At 54.1% G+C, this 14,909-nt stretch overlaps 1 protein-coding gene and 2 pseudogenes across 3 annotated transcripts; all 3 read left to right on the forward strand.

The window, feature by feature from the left end:
- The first annotated feature begins 1,299 nt into the window (after positions 1-1,299).
- Positions 1,300-3,730, forward strand: LOC121108836 (annotated as a pseudogene). The gene is made up of 3 exons (XR_005843479.2): positions 1,300-1,480; positions 2,452-2,558; positions 3,393-3,730. The product of XR_005843479.2 is annotated as a histidine triad nucleotide-binding protein 1-like (transcript).
- A 3,077-nt stretch (positions 3,731-6,807) lies between these two features.
- Positions 6,808-9,317, forward strand: LOC121108837 (histidine triad nucleotide-binding protein 1-like). Its single transcript, XM_040656974.2, is given in 4 exon segments — positions 6,808-7,067; positions 8,039-8,078; positions 8,080-8,145; positions 8,980-9,317. Coding segments are annotated over 4 exon segments (519 nt in total). The 5' UTR covers positions 6,808-6,816; the 3' UTR covers positions 9,142-9,317.
- A 3,160-nt stretch (positions 9,318-12,477) lies between these two features.
- LOC121108838 lies at positions 12,478-14,909 on the forward strand (annotated as a pseudogene). Its single transcript, XR_005843480.2, has 3 exons — positions 12,478-12,658; positions 13,630-13,736; positions 14,572-14,909. The product of XR_005843480.2 is annotated as a histidine triad nucleotide-binding protein 1-like (transcript).

The raw sequence follows: 14,909 nt of genomic DNA on the forward strand, positions 1-14,909 counted from the left end.
CTGGTCATAGAAGGAGATCGGGTCGGTCAAGCAGGACCTGTCTTTAAGGAACCCGCGCTGGCTAGGCCCGGTCCCCTGGTTGTCCCGCCACACGCCCTGTGATCTGACTCCGGGTGATCTCCTCCATGACCTTCCCTGATACTGAGGTTAGGCTGACAGGCCTGTAGTTCCCCAGATCCTCCATCAGACCCTTCTTGGAGGTGGGCATCTGTCTGGCTCCAAGTATCGGTAGCAAGACGGTTCGTTATATACGTATACCCAACGTGAGATTAAAACTCAGAAAGGAGACAAATATTTGCCCAACCGGTTTATTGTAGAAAGTTTTGGTTAGCTAGGCCTGGGGATGGGAGGCGGGATGACGAAAGCAATAGTGAAAAGACAGAAAAGAAAAGCAAGGATTTGTTACAGGAATGCAGAGATGGTTACCACCGCAGTGTGACAATGTTTCACGATTCTGGTTGGAAGCAGGGGTGGGGGGGCAGGTTCTCTTTCTCGGTCGATCACAGGCGGAAGGAAAACACAGCAAGGGAAAAGCGCGCACAAAAGTTTTTGCAGAGTCCATACATATATATATATCTATACTGTCTGGTTCTCCTTGGGTTGCTCATAGTAACGGCACGTCCAGCACCGGTGCAACAGTCAGAACAGACAGAAGTAAAGAAGGCACTGGGAATTGAGGGGCGTTTATTCTGCTCCCCGGCCCCGTCTTCCAGCTCAGGGGGCTGAGTACCCTGAGAATAGCTGGTCTCACTGCTAAAGACAGAAGTGAAGAAGGCGTTGAGAACTTCAGCCTTTTCCTCCTCCTCGGTGGTGATGTTCCCCACCGCGTCGAATAAAGAAGGGAGATTCTCCTTGGCCCTCCTCTTGCTACTAATACGTTCGTAAAAACATTGTTTTAATCATCTCGAACAATGGCGGCCAGATTAAGGTCTTGCTGGGCTTTGGCTTGTCGAATTTTCTCCCTGCGCATGCTAGCAACATCCTGGCACTCTCCCCGAGTTGCCCGTCCTTCATCCAAAGATGGCAAACTCCTGGCCTGCCCCGCCAACATTTGACGGTCATTTGACGGGAGGGATCGGCACCAAAAAGCCCCCAGCGCCTAAGTCCCTGAGCCCCGATAAGCACCGAGCCGACGGGAGCGGAGCCGCCTACAGGGCGGGGACAAGCTTAAAGGGCAGGCGAGACAGCCAACCGAGGCGCGAGAACGGCCGGCACGGCTCTGTCGGCCCAATGAGCGCCGACGAGGGCCGAGCCGTGCCGAGCCGAGGCGAGCCGAGCGGAGCCGAGCCGAGCCGAGCCGAGCCGAGCGGGGGAGGTTTGGGGCTGAGGGAGTGTTGTAGCGAGCGGGCGCCGTCATGGCCGGCGGGATCGTTAGGTCGCCGGCCGCCTGGCGCGGTGGCGCCGCTCTCTTGGGAAAAGTCGCCCGCCAGGAGTTCTCCGCCAACGTTATCCGCGAGGAGGAGCCGTTGTGGACGAGGAGGTAGCCGCGGCTTTGTCGTGCGTCGCGCGATTCTTCCCTTGCCCTCCCGTCCCACCCCTCCCCCACGCTAGCGCGCTCGCAGGCCCTCTGGAACGAGCGCCCGTTGCGGTGCCGGCGAGTGCGGCGGGGCGAGCGGCGACCTTGCCGCGGGGCGGGGCGGGCGGACGGGCCTTTCTGGCTGGTGATGCTCGCTACTACAGCGCCTCCTCTAAAACCCCGCGCTGCTTCGGTGCCTCGGGGCTGCCGTGGCGCATACTGGGTCGCTGGTGCCGTCTGGCTCGCCTGGCTTCCCAGCGCCACCGTGTGGTTGTGTGCGCGTGTGTAGAGGCGGGCCTGTGACGCTGAAGCGCTTGGTGGCAGCCGCGGACGCTTGTCGCGCGCGATATCAATCCCTTTGTCGCTGCTAGTCGTGCTAGTTCCATTAGAATTAGTTGACCGTGTCCTACAGGTCGGTGGTATTCACGTGTCGAAGGCGATAACCTTTGCCTCGATTTGGAAGTGTCTGATGCCAGCCTCACCGCGCTAATCCAAAATGTTCTTTCACCGGAGTCCGCGGTGTTCTTGAGGATGGAGAGTTAACACGGCCTCCTTTCGGGATAACCCCAGGTTCTTTGAAAATGCCTTGGTCAAAAGTAGGATAGGAAGGCGATATTTGGCCATAACTGAAGGATGGTGAGCCACCGTTTGCCGCTTGAGTGGTTAAGCAGGGTCTTAATATGAGAGTGAAATAAGCGCAAATGGAGGTGGTTTTGTTTGGGTTTAAAATCGCTCTGTGCTCGTAGCAGCAGGAGCCTGTGAAAACATGGTTTGTGCATAGAAGGGAGAGGGCTTTGCCAATTCAAAGATCACTTAGGAAGAATTGCTGTTTTGTCTTGCGTTTGGGATACGCGTTCAGTGGGACGTAGCGATCTGCTTCAGCTATTGCCTTTCTCCGAAGCCAATCCCGTTTTAAGCGTGTCCTCTTCCTCCAGTGCCTTGCGTTCCATGATATTTCACCGCAAGCTCCTACGCTTTTTTCCTAGCCGCTCCCCAGAAGGCCGTTGTGAGGTTATCCGGAGCAGAAGATTGTGGCGCACCTGTAAGTACCGTGGAAGCTTTCTGTACACTAAACGGTGCCAGTAAGTGGTATGTAATTTAGTAGGCTTTGTCCCGTCGCCTCGTTTCCTCTCGATGTTGCAAAGAGGCACAGTAGGCTATTTGGGCTTTCCCGACGCCATAATCTTTTGCCTCTAGCTTGTAACGGAGCTGAGCGTTTTGACTAAGGGAAGTGAGAGAAAGCGATGCTCATTTCTGGGTACGTACTTGTAGTGCAAAATGCAGTGCTGTTCAGAAGTATGGCCCGATGCCTGTTCTCGCTGTTTCCAGACAGTGGTCATGGCTCTAATATGGAGAAGAGGGCTTGGGGTTTTGAGCAGGTCGGAGGCGAGGAAGGAGAGAGCTGGCTGAGGGGTGCTGGATGTTTCATTTTCAGCTACAGAAGTCAAGTCCCATGGCTTTGGCGTGGGCTCACAAAGCCTACATCGAGTTTTTCTTGTCTGCCAGAAAGACTTAGGTTGCCCGAAGATATAATGGGGGGCTGGAATCCCGAGACCAATCTGGCTTCTGTGCCCGATTTGTAGTCCGTTACTCTCTAGCTGGGGGTGGGGAGGGGGTTAGGAAGAAAAGGAAAAAAAAAGATGGCAAGTCCCATAGCTGTCCCTCCCCCCATTATGCGTAATCGGACTTTGTAGCTTTGCTTGGAACGTGTCAGTTGCAGAAAGGCAGTAATTTGAAGAGCAGCGCTTGAATGGCAAAGAACTAGTTAACCGCGTTCTGTGGCTGGTTCTCTGCTCGCCTTCCTTGGCTTCCTGCCCTCTCCACTCTTCACTGTGCTGTGGCATGCTCCGTTACGTAACGTTATTTCCTTCTCCAGCTTCTTGGCCGTTTGATGATTGATGGCGAGAAGTGTGCTGCTAACCTGGGCCTGACCAATGGATTCCGGATGGCTGTGAGATACCCACCCTCAGCCCCTTCAGACTACCGCGCACGTCTCTGTATTCTGGGTGGCCGTCAGTTGGGCCGGCCTCCTGGCTAAGATGTTTGCACCGCAGGAGTTGCTGCACGCGTACGGATCGCCACCGAATGGATTTCACGTGTTGCCCGTCAGCCTAGCCACCGTTGACATATAATTGTTTTTGGTGGGTGCCTATGGAGGGTAATGAAAAGCTTTGAGCAGCATTTGCACAATAAAGATGGAGCATGGGGATATCATCTCTGTCTCGCTTGTCTTACTGATGGAAATGATTCTGCAAGTTAAAACGGTGGGTCTCCGTCTCCCAAAGACAATATAGGATGTGCTGTGTGTTTGAGGCCTTGCCGTCTTCCCCCAGCTTCCAAATAAAAGGGCGTGGGTTTTATCGCGTACTAGCAGCATCGACAAGCAGCAGGCGTAGAATTAGAGAAGAATAACGTAGGAAGAATGCTTCCAGCTGTCGTCTGTTGTATGGCCCCGTCGCGAGGCCGAACAAACTCCACCCGCATGATTTCTGACCGGAGCACGTCAGCCTGCTTTTAAGCAATCTCGGAGTTTTGCCACTGCTTTCTTTTCAGTCGCGGATTTTGCGACGTAGAGAAATAATTTCTCCCTCGGAAACTTTCCCAAATGGAAAAGACTTTGTGATACTTGAGTCGGCGATTGTTGCGCTTCTGCTGTCTTTGAGACTCAGCTGCCCTTCTCCATTTCTCTTTTTTTAATATGAACAAAACATTAAAAAAAAAAAAAAAAAAAAAAAAGAAGTATTGTTCCGTAACCAGAAGGAGGAGTAGCTACAGGCACCGTAAGGCTTTTACATGTAATCACCTCTCGCGCTTTGTTAGGCCTCTGGCTTTGCTTGAGTCTTTGTTGAATTGCAATTGCATTCAAGGCTTACTGGAGTGGGGGAGTTTCAAAATGCTAATAAATATTTGCATTAAAAATTAAATACTTGAAACTTGCTAAATGAAATTATTGTGCGGCCGTTCCTCAGAGAATCTCGATTTGTCAGCAGTAGATCCGCTTGCGGGACTGACGATCGCAGCTGTGAATGACTCTGAATTAAACCGTTTGAAGAAGCGGAATAAGACAACTTGTTACGTTTTTCTGAATATCCAACCTGAAGCTCCCCCCGGCGCAGCGCAAGGCCGTTAGCTCTTGTCCCGTCGCTGGTTACGTGGGAGAAGCGGCCAACCCCCACCACGCTACAAGCCACCTTTCGGGTAGTTGTAAAGAGGCGATAAGGTCTCTCTCCCCTGAGCCTCCCCTCCTCCGGACGAAACAATCCCAGTTCCCTCAGCTGCTACCCATAGGTCTTGTGCTCCAGTCCCTTCACCAGCTTTGTTGCCCTCCTCTGGCCACGCTCCAGAACCTCAACGTCTTTCTTGTAGTGAGGAGCCCAAAGCTGAACGCAGTACTCGAGGAGCGGCCTCACCAGCGCTGAGTACAGAGGGATGATCACCTCCCTAGTCCTGCTGACTACATGATTTCTGATCCAAGCCAGGATGCCGTTGGCCTTCTTGGCCCCTGGGCACGCTCCTGGCTCATGTTCAGGCGGCTGTTGACTAATGCCTCCAGATCCGTTTCCTCCGCGCAGCTTTCCAGCCTCTCTGCCCCGAGCCTGTTGCGTTGCATGGGGTTGTTGTGACCAAAGTGCAGGACCCGGCGTTTGGTCTCGTAGATGCTCCTGCAATTGGCCTCGGCCCAGCGATCCAGCCTATCCGGATCCCTGTGTAGGGCCTTCCTACCCTCAGGCAGATCAAGCCTTCCTCCCAACATGGTGTGGCCTGCAAACTTGCTGAGGGTGCGCTCAATCCCCTCGTCCAGATCATCAATCAAAATATAAATCAGGACCGGACCAAACGCTGACCCCCTGGGGAACACCGCTAGCGTCCACCGCCAGCTGGATTGAACTCCATTCACCACCACTATCTGGGCCTGGCCATCCAGCCAGGTTCTGACCCGGCAGAGTACACCTGCCCAAGCCATGGGCTGCCATCTTCTCTGGGAGAATACCGTGGGAGACAGAGTCAAAGGCTTCACTGAAGTCTAGGTAGACTACATCCACAGCCTTTGCCTCATCCACTAGTCGGGTCACCTGGTCATAGAAGGAGATCGGGTCGGTCAAGCAGGACCTGTCTTTAAGGAACCCGCGCTGGCTAGGCCCGGTCCCCTGGTTGTCCCGCACACGCCCTGTGATCTGACTCCGGGTGATCTCCTCCATGACCTTCCCTGATACTGAGGTTAGGCTGACAGGCCTGTAGTTCCCCAGATCCTCCATCAGACCCTTCTTGGAGGTGGGCATCTGTCTGGCTCCAAGTATCGGTAGCAAGACGGTTCGTTATATACGTATACCCAACGTGAGATTAAAACTCAGAAAGGAGACAAATATTTGCCCAACCGGTTTATTGTAGAAAGTTTTGGTTAGCTAGGCCTGGGGATGGGAGGCGGGATGACGAAAGCAATAGTGAAAAGACAGAAAAGAAAAGCAAGGATTTGTTACAGGAATGCAGAGATGGTTACCACCGCAGTGTGACAATGTTTCACGATTCTGGTTGGAAGCAGGGGTGGGGGGGCAGGTTCTCTTTCTCGGTCGATCACAGGCGGAAGGAAAACACAGCAAGGGAAAAGCGCGCACAAAAGTTTTTGCAGAGTCCATACATATATATATCTATACTGTCTGGTTCTCCTTGGGTTGCTCATAGTAACGGCACGTCCAGCACCGGTGCAACAGTCAGAACAGACAGAAGTAAAGAAGGCACTGGGAATTGAGGGGCGTTTATTCTGCTCCCCGGCCCCGTCTTCCAGCTCAGGGGGCTGAGTACCCTGAGAATAGCTGGTCTCACTGCTAAAGACAGAAGTGAAGAAGGCGTTGAGAACTTCAGCCTTTTCCTCCTCCTCGGTGGTGATGTTCCCCACCGCGTCGAATAAAGAAGGGAGATTCTCCTTGGCCCTCCTCTTGCTACTAATACGTTCGTAAAAACATTGTTTTAATCATCTCGAACAATGGCGGCCAGATTAAGGTCTTGCTGGGCTTTGGCTTGTCGAATTTTCTCCCTGCGCATGCTAGCAACATCCTGGCACTCTCCCCGAGTTGCCCGTCCTTCATCCAAAGATGGCAAACTCCTGGCCTGCCCCGCCAACATTTGACGGTCATTTGACGGGAGGGATCGGCACCAAAAAGCCCCCAGCGCCTAAGTCCCTGAGCCCCGATAAGCACCGAGCCGACGGGAGCGGAGCCGCCTACAGGGCGGGGACAAGCTTAAAGGGCAGGCGAGACAGCCAACCGAGGCGCGAGAACGGCCGGCACGGCTCTGTCGGCCCAATGAGCGCCGACGAGGGCCGAGCCGTGCCGAGCCGAGGCGAGCCGAGCGGAGCCGAGCCGAGCCGAGCCGAGCCGAGCGGGGGAGGTTTGGGGCTGAGGGAGTGTTGTAGCGAGCGGGCTGCCGTCATGGCCGGCGGGATCGTTAGGTCGCCGGCCGCCTGGCGCGGTGGCGCCGCTCTCTTGGGAAAAGTCGCCCGCCAGGAGTTCTCCGCCAACGTTATCCGCGAGGAGGAGCCGTTGTGGACGAGGAGGTAGCCGCGGCTTTGTCGTGCGTCGCGCGATTCTTCCCTTGCCCTCCCGTCCCACCCCTCCCCCACGCTAGCGCGCTCGCAGGCCCTCTGGAACGAGCGCCCGTTGCGGTGCCGGCGAGTGCGGCGGGGCGAGCGGCGACCTTGCCGCGGGGCGGGGCGGGCGGACGGGCCTTTCTGGCTGGTGATGCTCGCTACTACAGCGCCTCCTCTAAAACCCCGCGCTGCTTCGGTGCCTCGGGGCTGCCGTGGCGCATACTGGGTCGCTGGTGCCGTCTGGCTCGCCTGGCTTCCCAGCGCCACCGTGTGGTTGTGTGCGCGTGTGTAGAGGCGGGCCTGTGACGCTGAAGCGCTTGGTGGCAGCCGCGGACGCTTGTCGCGCGCGATATCAATCCCTTTGTCGCTGCTAGTCGTGCTAGTTCCATTAGAATTAGTTGACCGTGTCCTACAGGTCGGTGGTATTCACGTGTCGAAGGCGATAACCTTTGCCTCGATTTGGAAGTGTCTGATGCCAGCCTCACCGCGCTAATCCAAAATGTTCTTTCACCGGAGTCCGCGGTGTTCTTGAGGATGGAGAGTTAACACGGCCTCCTTTCGGGATAACCCCAGGTTCTTTGAAAATGCCTTGGTCAAAAGTAGGATAGGAAGGCGATATTTGGCCATAACTGAAGGATGGTGAGCCACCGTTTGCCGCTTGAGTGGTTAAGCAGGGTCTTAATATGAGAGTGAAATAAGCGCAAATGGAGGTGGTTTTGTTTGGGTTTAAAATCGCTCTGTGCTCGTAGCAGCAGGAGCCTGTGAAAACATGGTTTGTGCATAGAAGGGAGAGGGCTTTGCCAATTCAAAGATCACTTAGGAAGAATTGCTGTTTTGTCTTGCGTTTGGGATACGCGTTCAGTGGGACGTAGCGATCTGCTTCAGCTATTGCCTTTCTCCGAAGCCAATCCCGTTTTAAGCGTGTCCTCTTCCTCCAGTGCCTTGCGTTCCATGATATTTCACCGCAAGCTCCTACGCTTTTTTCCTAGCCGCTCCCCAGAAGGCCGTTGTGAGGTTATCCGGAGCAGAAGATTGTGGCGCACCTGTAAGTACCGTGGAAGCTTTCTGTACACTAAACGGTGCCTGTAAGTGGTATGTAATTTAGTAGGCTTTGTCCCGTCGCCTCGTTTCCTCTCGATGTTGCAAAGAGGCACAGTAGGCTATTTGGGCTTTCCCGACGCCATAATCTTTTGCCTCTAGCTTGTAACGGAGCTGAGCGTTTTGACTAAGGGAAGTGAGAGAAAGCGATGCTCATTTCTGGGTACGTACTTGTAGTGCAAAATGCAGTGCTGTTCAGAAGTATGGCCCGATGCCTGTTCTCGCTGTTTCCAGACAGTGGTCATGGCTCTAATATGGAGAAGAGGGCTTGGGGTTTTGAGCAGGTCGGAGGCGAGGAAGGAGAGAGCTGGCTGAGGGGTGCTGGATGTTTCATTTTCAGCTACAGAAGTCAAGTCCCATGGCTTTGGCGTGGGCTCACAAAGCCTACATCGAGTTTTTCTTGTCTGCCAGAAAGACTTAGGTTGCCCGAAGATATAATGGGGGGCTGGAATCCCGAGACCAATCTGGCTTCTGTGCCCGATTTGTAGTCCGTTACTCTCTAGCTGGGGGTGGGGAGGGGGTTAGGAAGAAAAGGAAAAAAAAAGATGGCAAGTCCCATAGCTGTCCCTCCCCCCATTATGCGTAATCGGACTTTGTAGCTTTGCTTGGAACGTGTCAGTTGCAGAAAGGCAGTAATTTGAAGAGCAGCGCTTGAATGGCAAAGAACTAGTTAACCGCGTTCTGTGGCTGGTTCTCTGCTCGCCTTCCTTGGCTTCCTGCCCTCTCCACTCTTCACTGTGCTGTGGCATGCTCCGTTACGTAACGTTATTTCCTTCTCCAGCTTCTTGGCCGTTTGATGATTGATGGCGAGAAGTGTGCTGCTAACCTGGGCCTGACCAATGGATTCCGGATGGCTGTGAGATACCCACCCTCAGCCCCTTCAGACTACCGCGCACGTCTCTGTATTCTGGGTGGCCGTCAGTTGGGCCGGCCTCCTGGCTAAGATGTTTGCACCGCAGGAGTTGCTGCACGCGTACGGATCGCCACCGAATGGATTTCACGTGTTGCCCGTCAGCCTAGCCACCGTTGACATATAATTGTTTTTGGTGGGTGCCTATGGAGGGTAATGAAAAGCTTTGAGCAGCATTTGCACAATAAAGATGGAGCATGGGGATATCATCTCTGTCTCGCTTGTCTTACTGATGGAAATGATTCTGCAAGTTAAAACGGTGGGTCTCCGTCTCCCAAAGACAATATAGGATGTGCTGTGTGTTTGAGGCCTTGCCGTCTTCCCCCAGCTTCCAAATAAAAGGGCGTGGGTTTTATCGCGTACTAGCAGCATCGACAAGCAGCAGGCGTAGAATTAGAGAAGAATAACGTAGGAAGAATGCTTCCAGCTATCGTCTGTTGTATGGCCCCGTCGCGAGGCCGAACAAACTCCACCCGCATGATTTCTGACCGGTGCACGTCAGCCTGCTTTTAAGCAATCTCGGAGTTTTGCCACTGCTTTCTTTTCAGTCGCGGATTTTGCGACGTAGAGAAATAATTTCTCCCGCGGAAACTTTCCCAAATGGAGAAGACTTTGTGATACTTGAGTCGGCGATTGTTGCGCTTCTGCTGTCTTTGAGACTCAGCTGCCCTTCTCCATTTCTCTTTTTTTAATATGAACAAAACATTAAAAAAAAAAAAAAAAAAAAAAAGGAAGTATTGTTCCGTAACCAGAAGGAGGAGTAGCTACAGGCACCGTAAGGCTTTTACATGTAATCACCTCTCGCGCTTTGTTAGGCCTCTGGCTTTGCTTGAGTCTTTGTTGAATTGCAATTGCATTCAAGGCTTACTGGAGTGGGGGAGTTTCAAAATGCTAATAAATATTTGCATTAAAAATTAAAGACCTGAAACTTGCTAAATGAAATTATTGTGCGGCCGTTCCTCAGAGAATCTCGATTTGTCAGCAGTAGATCCGCTTGCGGGACTGACGATCGCAGCTGTGAATGACTCTGAATTAAACCGTTTGAAGAAGCGGAATAAGACAACTTGTTACGTTTTTCCGAATATCCAACCTGAAGCTCCCCCCGGCGCAGCGTAAGGCCGTTAGCTCTTGTCCCGTCGCTGGTTACGTGGGAGAAGCGGCCAACCCCCACCACGCTACAACCACCTTTCGGGTAGTTGTAAAGAGGCGATAAGGCCTCTCTCCCCTGAGCCTCCCCTCCTCTGGACGAAACAATCCCAGTTCCCTCAGCCGCTACCCATAGGTCTTGTGCTCCAGTCCCTTCACCAGCTTTGTTGCCCTCCTCTGGCCACGCTCCAGAACCTCAACGTCTTTCTTGTAGTGAGGAGCCCAAAGCTGAACGCAGTACTCGAGGAGCGGCCTCACCAGCGCCGAGTACAGAGGGATGATCACCTCCCTAGTCCTGCTGACTACATGATTTCTGATCCAAGCCAGGATGCCGTTGGCCTTCTTGGGCCCCTGGGCACGCTCCTGGCTCATGTTCAGGTGGCTGTTGACTAATGCCTCCAGATCCGTTTCCTCCGCGCAGCTTTCCAGCCTCTCTGCCCCGAGCCTGTTGCGTTGCATGGGGTTGTTGTGACCAAAGTGCAGGACCCGGCGTTTGGTCTCGTAGATGCTCCTGCAATTGGCCTCGGCCCAGCGATCCAGCCTATCCGGATCCCTGTGTAGGGCCTTCCTACCCTCAGGCAGATCAAGCCTTCCTCCCAACATGGTGTGGCCTGCAAACTTGCTGAGGGTGCGCTCAATCCCCTCGTCCAGATCATCAATCAAAATATAAATCAGGACCGGACCAAACGCTGACCCCCTGGGGAACACCGCTAGCGTCCACCGCCAGCTGGATTGAACTCCATTCACCACCACTATCTGGGCCTGGCCATCCAGCCAGGTTCTGACCCGGCAGAGTACACCTGCCCAAGCCATGGGCTGCCATCTTCTCTGGGAGAATACCATGGGAGACAGAGTCAAAGGCTTCACTGAAGTCTAGGTAGACTACATCCACAGCCTTTGCCTCATCCACTAGTCGGGTCACCTGGTCATAGAAGGAGATCGGGTCGGTCAAGCAGGACCTGTCTTTAAGGAACCCGCGCTGGCTAGGCCCTGGTCCCCTGGTTGTCCCGCACACGCCCTGTGATCTGACTCCGGGTGATCTCCTCCATGACCTTCCCTGATACTGAGGTTAGGCTGACAGGCCTGTAGTTCCCCAGATCCTCCATCAGACCCTTCTTGGAGGTGGGCATCTGTCTGGCTCCAAGTATCGGTAGCAAGACGGTTCGTTATATACGTATACCCAACGTGAGATTAAAACTCAGAAAGGAGACAAATATTTGCCCAACCGGTTTATTGTAGAAAGTTTTGGTTAGCTAGGCCTGGGGATGGGAGGCGGGATGACGAAAGCAATAGTGAAAAGACAGAAAAGAAAAGCAAGGATTTGTTACAGGAATGCAGAGATGGTTACCACCGCAGTGTGACAATGTTTCACGATTCTGGTTGGAAGCAGGGGTGGGGGGGCAGGTTCTCTTTCTCGGTCGATCACAGGCGGAAGGAAAACACAGCAAGGGAAAAGCGCGCACAAAAGTTTTTGCAGAGTCCATACATATATATATATCTATACTGTCTGGTTCTCCTTGGGTTGCTCATAGTAACGGCACGTCCAGCACCGGTGCAACAGTCAGAACAGACAGAAGTAAAGAAGGCACTGGGAATTGAGGGGCGTTTATTCTGCTCCCCGGCCCCGTCTTCCAGCTCAGGGGGCTGAGTACCCTGAGAATAGCTGGTCTCACTGCTAAAGACAGAAGTGAAGAAGGCGTTGAGAACTTCAGTCCTTTTCCTCCTCCTCGGTGGTGATGTTCCCCACCGCGTCGAATAAAGAAGGGAGATTCTCCTTGGCCCTCCTCTTGCTACTAATACGTTCGTAAAAACATTGTTTTAATCATCTCGAACAATGGCGGCCAGATTAAGGTCTTGCTGGGCTTTGGCTTGTCGAATTTTCTCCCTGCGCATGCTAGCAACATCCTGGCACTCTCCCCGAGTTGCCCGTCCTTCATCCAAAGATGGCAAACTCCTGGCCTGCCCCGCCAACATTTGACGGTCATTTGACGGGAGGGATGGGCACCAAAAAGCCCCCAGCGCCTAAGTCCCTGAGCCCCGATAAGCACCGGAGCCGACGGGAGCGGAGCCGCCTACAGGGCGGGGACAAGCTTAAAGGGCAGGCGAGACAGCCAACCGAGGCGCGAGAACGGCCGGCACGGCTCTGTCGGCCCAATGAGCGCCGACGAGGGCCGAGCCGTGCCGAGCCGAGGCGAGCCGAGCGGAGCCGAGCCGAGCCGAGCCGAGCCGAGCGGGGGAGGTTTGGGGCTGAGGGAGTGTTGTAGCGAGCGGGCGCCGTCATGGCCGGCGGGATCGTTAGGTCGCCGGCCGCCTGGCGCGGTGGCGCCGCTCTCTTGGGAAAAGTCGCCCGCCAGGAGTTCTCCGCCAACGTTATCCGCGAGGAGGAGCCGTTGTGGACGAGGAGGTAGCCGCGGCTTTGTCGTGCGTCGCGCGATTCTTCCCTTGCCCTCCCGTCCCACCCCTCCCCCACGCTAGCGCGCTCGCAGGCCCTCTGGAACGAGCGCCCGTTGCGGTGCCGGCGAGTGCGGCGGGGCGAGCGGCGACCTTGCCGCGGGGCGGGGCGGGCGGACGGGCCTTTCTGGCTGGTGATGCTCGCTACTACAGCGCCTCCTCTAAAACCCCGCGCTGCTTCGGTGCCTCGGGGCTGCCGTGGCGCATACTGGGTCGCTGGTGCCGTCTGGCTCGCCTGGCTTCCCAGCGCCACCGTGTGGTTGTGTGCGCGTGTGTAGAGGCGGGCCTGTGACGCTGAAGCGCTTGGTGGCAGCCGCGGACGCTTGTCGCGCGCGATATCAATCCCTTTGTCGCTGCTAGTCGTGCTAGTTCCATTAGAATTAGTTGACCGTGTCCTACAGGTCGGTGGTATTCACGTGTCGAAGGCGATAACCTTTGCCTCGATTTGGAAGTGTCTGATGCCAGCCTCACCGCGCTAATCCAAAATGTTCTTTCACCGGAGTCCGCGGTGTTCTTGAGGATGGAGAGTTAACACGGCCTCCTTTCGGGATAACCCCAGGTTCTTTGAAAATGCCTTGGTCAAAAGTAGGATAGGAAGGCGATATTTGGCCATAACTGAAGGATGGTGAGCCACCGTTTGCCGCTTGAGTGGTTAAGCAGGGTCTTAATATGAGAGTGAAATAAGCGCAAATGGAGGTGGTTTTGTTTGGGTTTAAAATCGCTCTGTGCTCGTAGCAGCAGGAGCCTGTGAAAACATGGTTTGTGCATAGAAGGGAGAGGGCTTTGCCAATTCAAAGATCACTTAGGAAGAATTGCTGTTTTGTCTTGCGTTTGGGATACGCGTTCAGTGGGACGTAGCGATCTGCTTCAGCTATTGCCTTTCTCCGAAGCCAATCCCGTTTTAAGCGTGTCCTCTTCCTCCAGTGCCTTGCGTTCCATGATATTTCACCGCAAGCTCCTACGCTTTTTTCCTAGCCGCTCCCCAGAAGGCCGTTGTGAGGTTATCCGGAGCAGAAGATTGTGGCGCACCTGTAAGTACCGTGGAAGCTTTCTGTACACTAAACGGTGCCTGTAAGTGGTATGTAATTTAGTAGGCTTTGTCCCGTCGCCTCGTTTCCTCTCGATGTTGCAAAGAGGCACAGTAGGCTATTTGGGCTTTCCCGACGCCATAATCTTTTGCCTCTAGCTTGTAACGGAGCTGAGCGTTTTGACTAAGGGAAGTGAGAGAAAGCGATGCTCATTTCTGGGTACGTACTTGTAGTGCAAAATGCAGTGCTGTTCAGAAGTATGGCCCGATGCCTGTTCTCGCTGTTTCCAGACAGTGGTCATGGCTCTAATATGGAGAAGAGGGCTTGGGGTTTTGAGCAGGTCGGAGGCGAGGAAGGAGAGAGCTGGCTGAGGGGTGCTGGATGTTTCATTTTCAGCTACAGAAGTCAAGTCCCATGGCTTTGGCGTGGGCTCACAAAGCCTACATCGAGTTTTTCTTGTCTGCCAGAAAGACTTAGGTTGCCCGAAGATATAATGGGGGGGCTGGAATCCCGAGACCAATCTGGCTTCTGTGCCCGATTTGTAGTCCGTTACTCTCTAGCTGGGGGTGGGGAGGGGGTTAGGAAGAAAAGGAAAAAAAAAGATGGCAAGTCCCATAGCTGTCCCTCCCCCCATTATGCGTAATCGGACTTTGTAGCTTTGCTTGGAACGTGTCAGTTGCAGAAAGGCAGTAATTTGAAGAGCAGCGCTTGAATGGCAAAGAACTAGTTAACCGCGTTCTGTGGCTGGTTCTCTGCTCGCCTTCCTTGGCTTCCTGCCCTCTCCACTCTTCACTGTGCTGTGGCATGCTCCGTTACGTAACGTTATTTCCTTCTCCAGCTTCTTGGCCGTTTGATGATTGATGGCGAGAAGTGTGCTGCTAACCTGGGCCTGACCAATGGATTCCGGATGGCTGTGAGATACCCACCCTCAGCCCCTTCAGACTACCGCGCACGTCTCTGTATTCTGGGTGGCCGTCAGTTGGGCCGGCCTCCTGGCTAAGATGTTTGCACCGCAGGAGTTGCTGCACGCGTACGGATCGCCACCGAATGGATTTCACGTGTTGCCCGTCAGCCTAGCCACCGTTGACATATAATTGTTTTTGGTGGGTGTCTGTGGAGGGTAATGAAAAGCTTTGAGCAGCATTTGCACAATAAAGATGGAGCATGGGGATATCA

This window comes from Gallus gallus, assembly GCF_016699485.2.
Source record: "Gallus gallus isolate bGalGal1 chromosome W unlocalized genomic scaffold, bGalGal1.mat.broiler.GRCg7b W_unloc6, whole genome shotgun sequence".
NCBI lineage: Eukaryota > Metazoa > Chordata > Aves > Galliformes > Phasianidae > Gallus > Gallus gallus.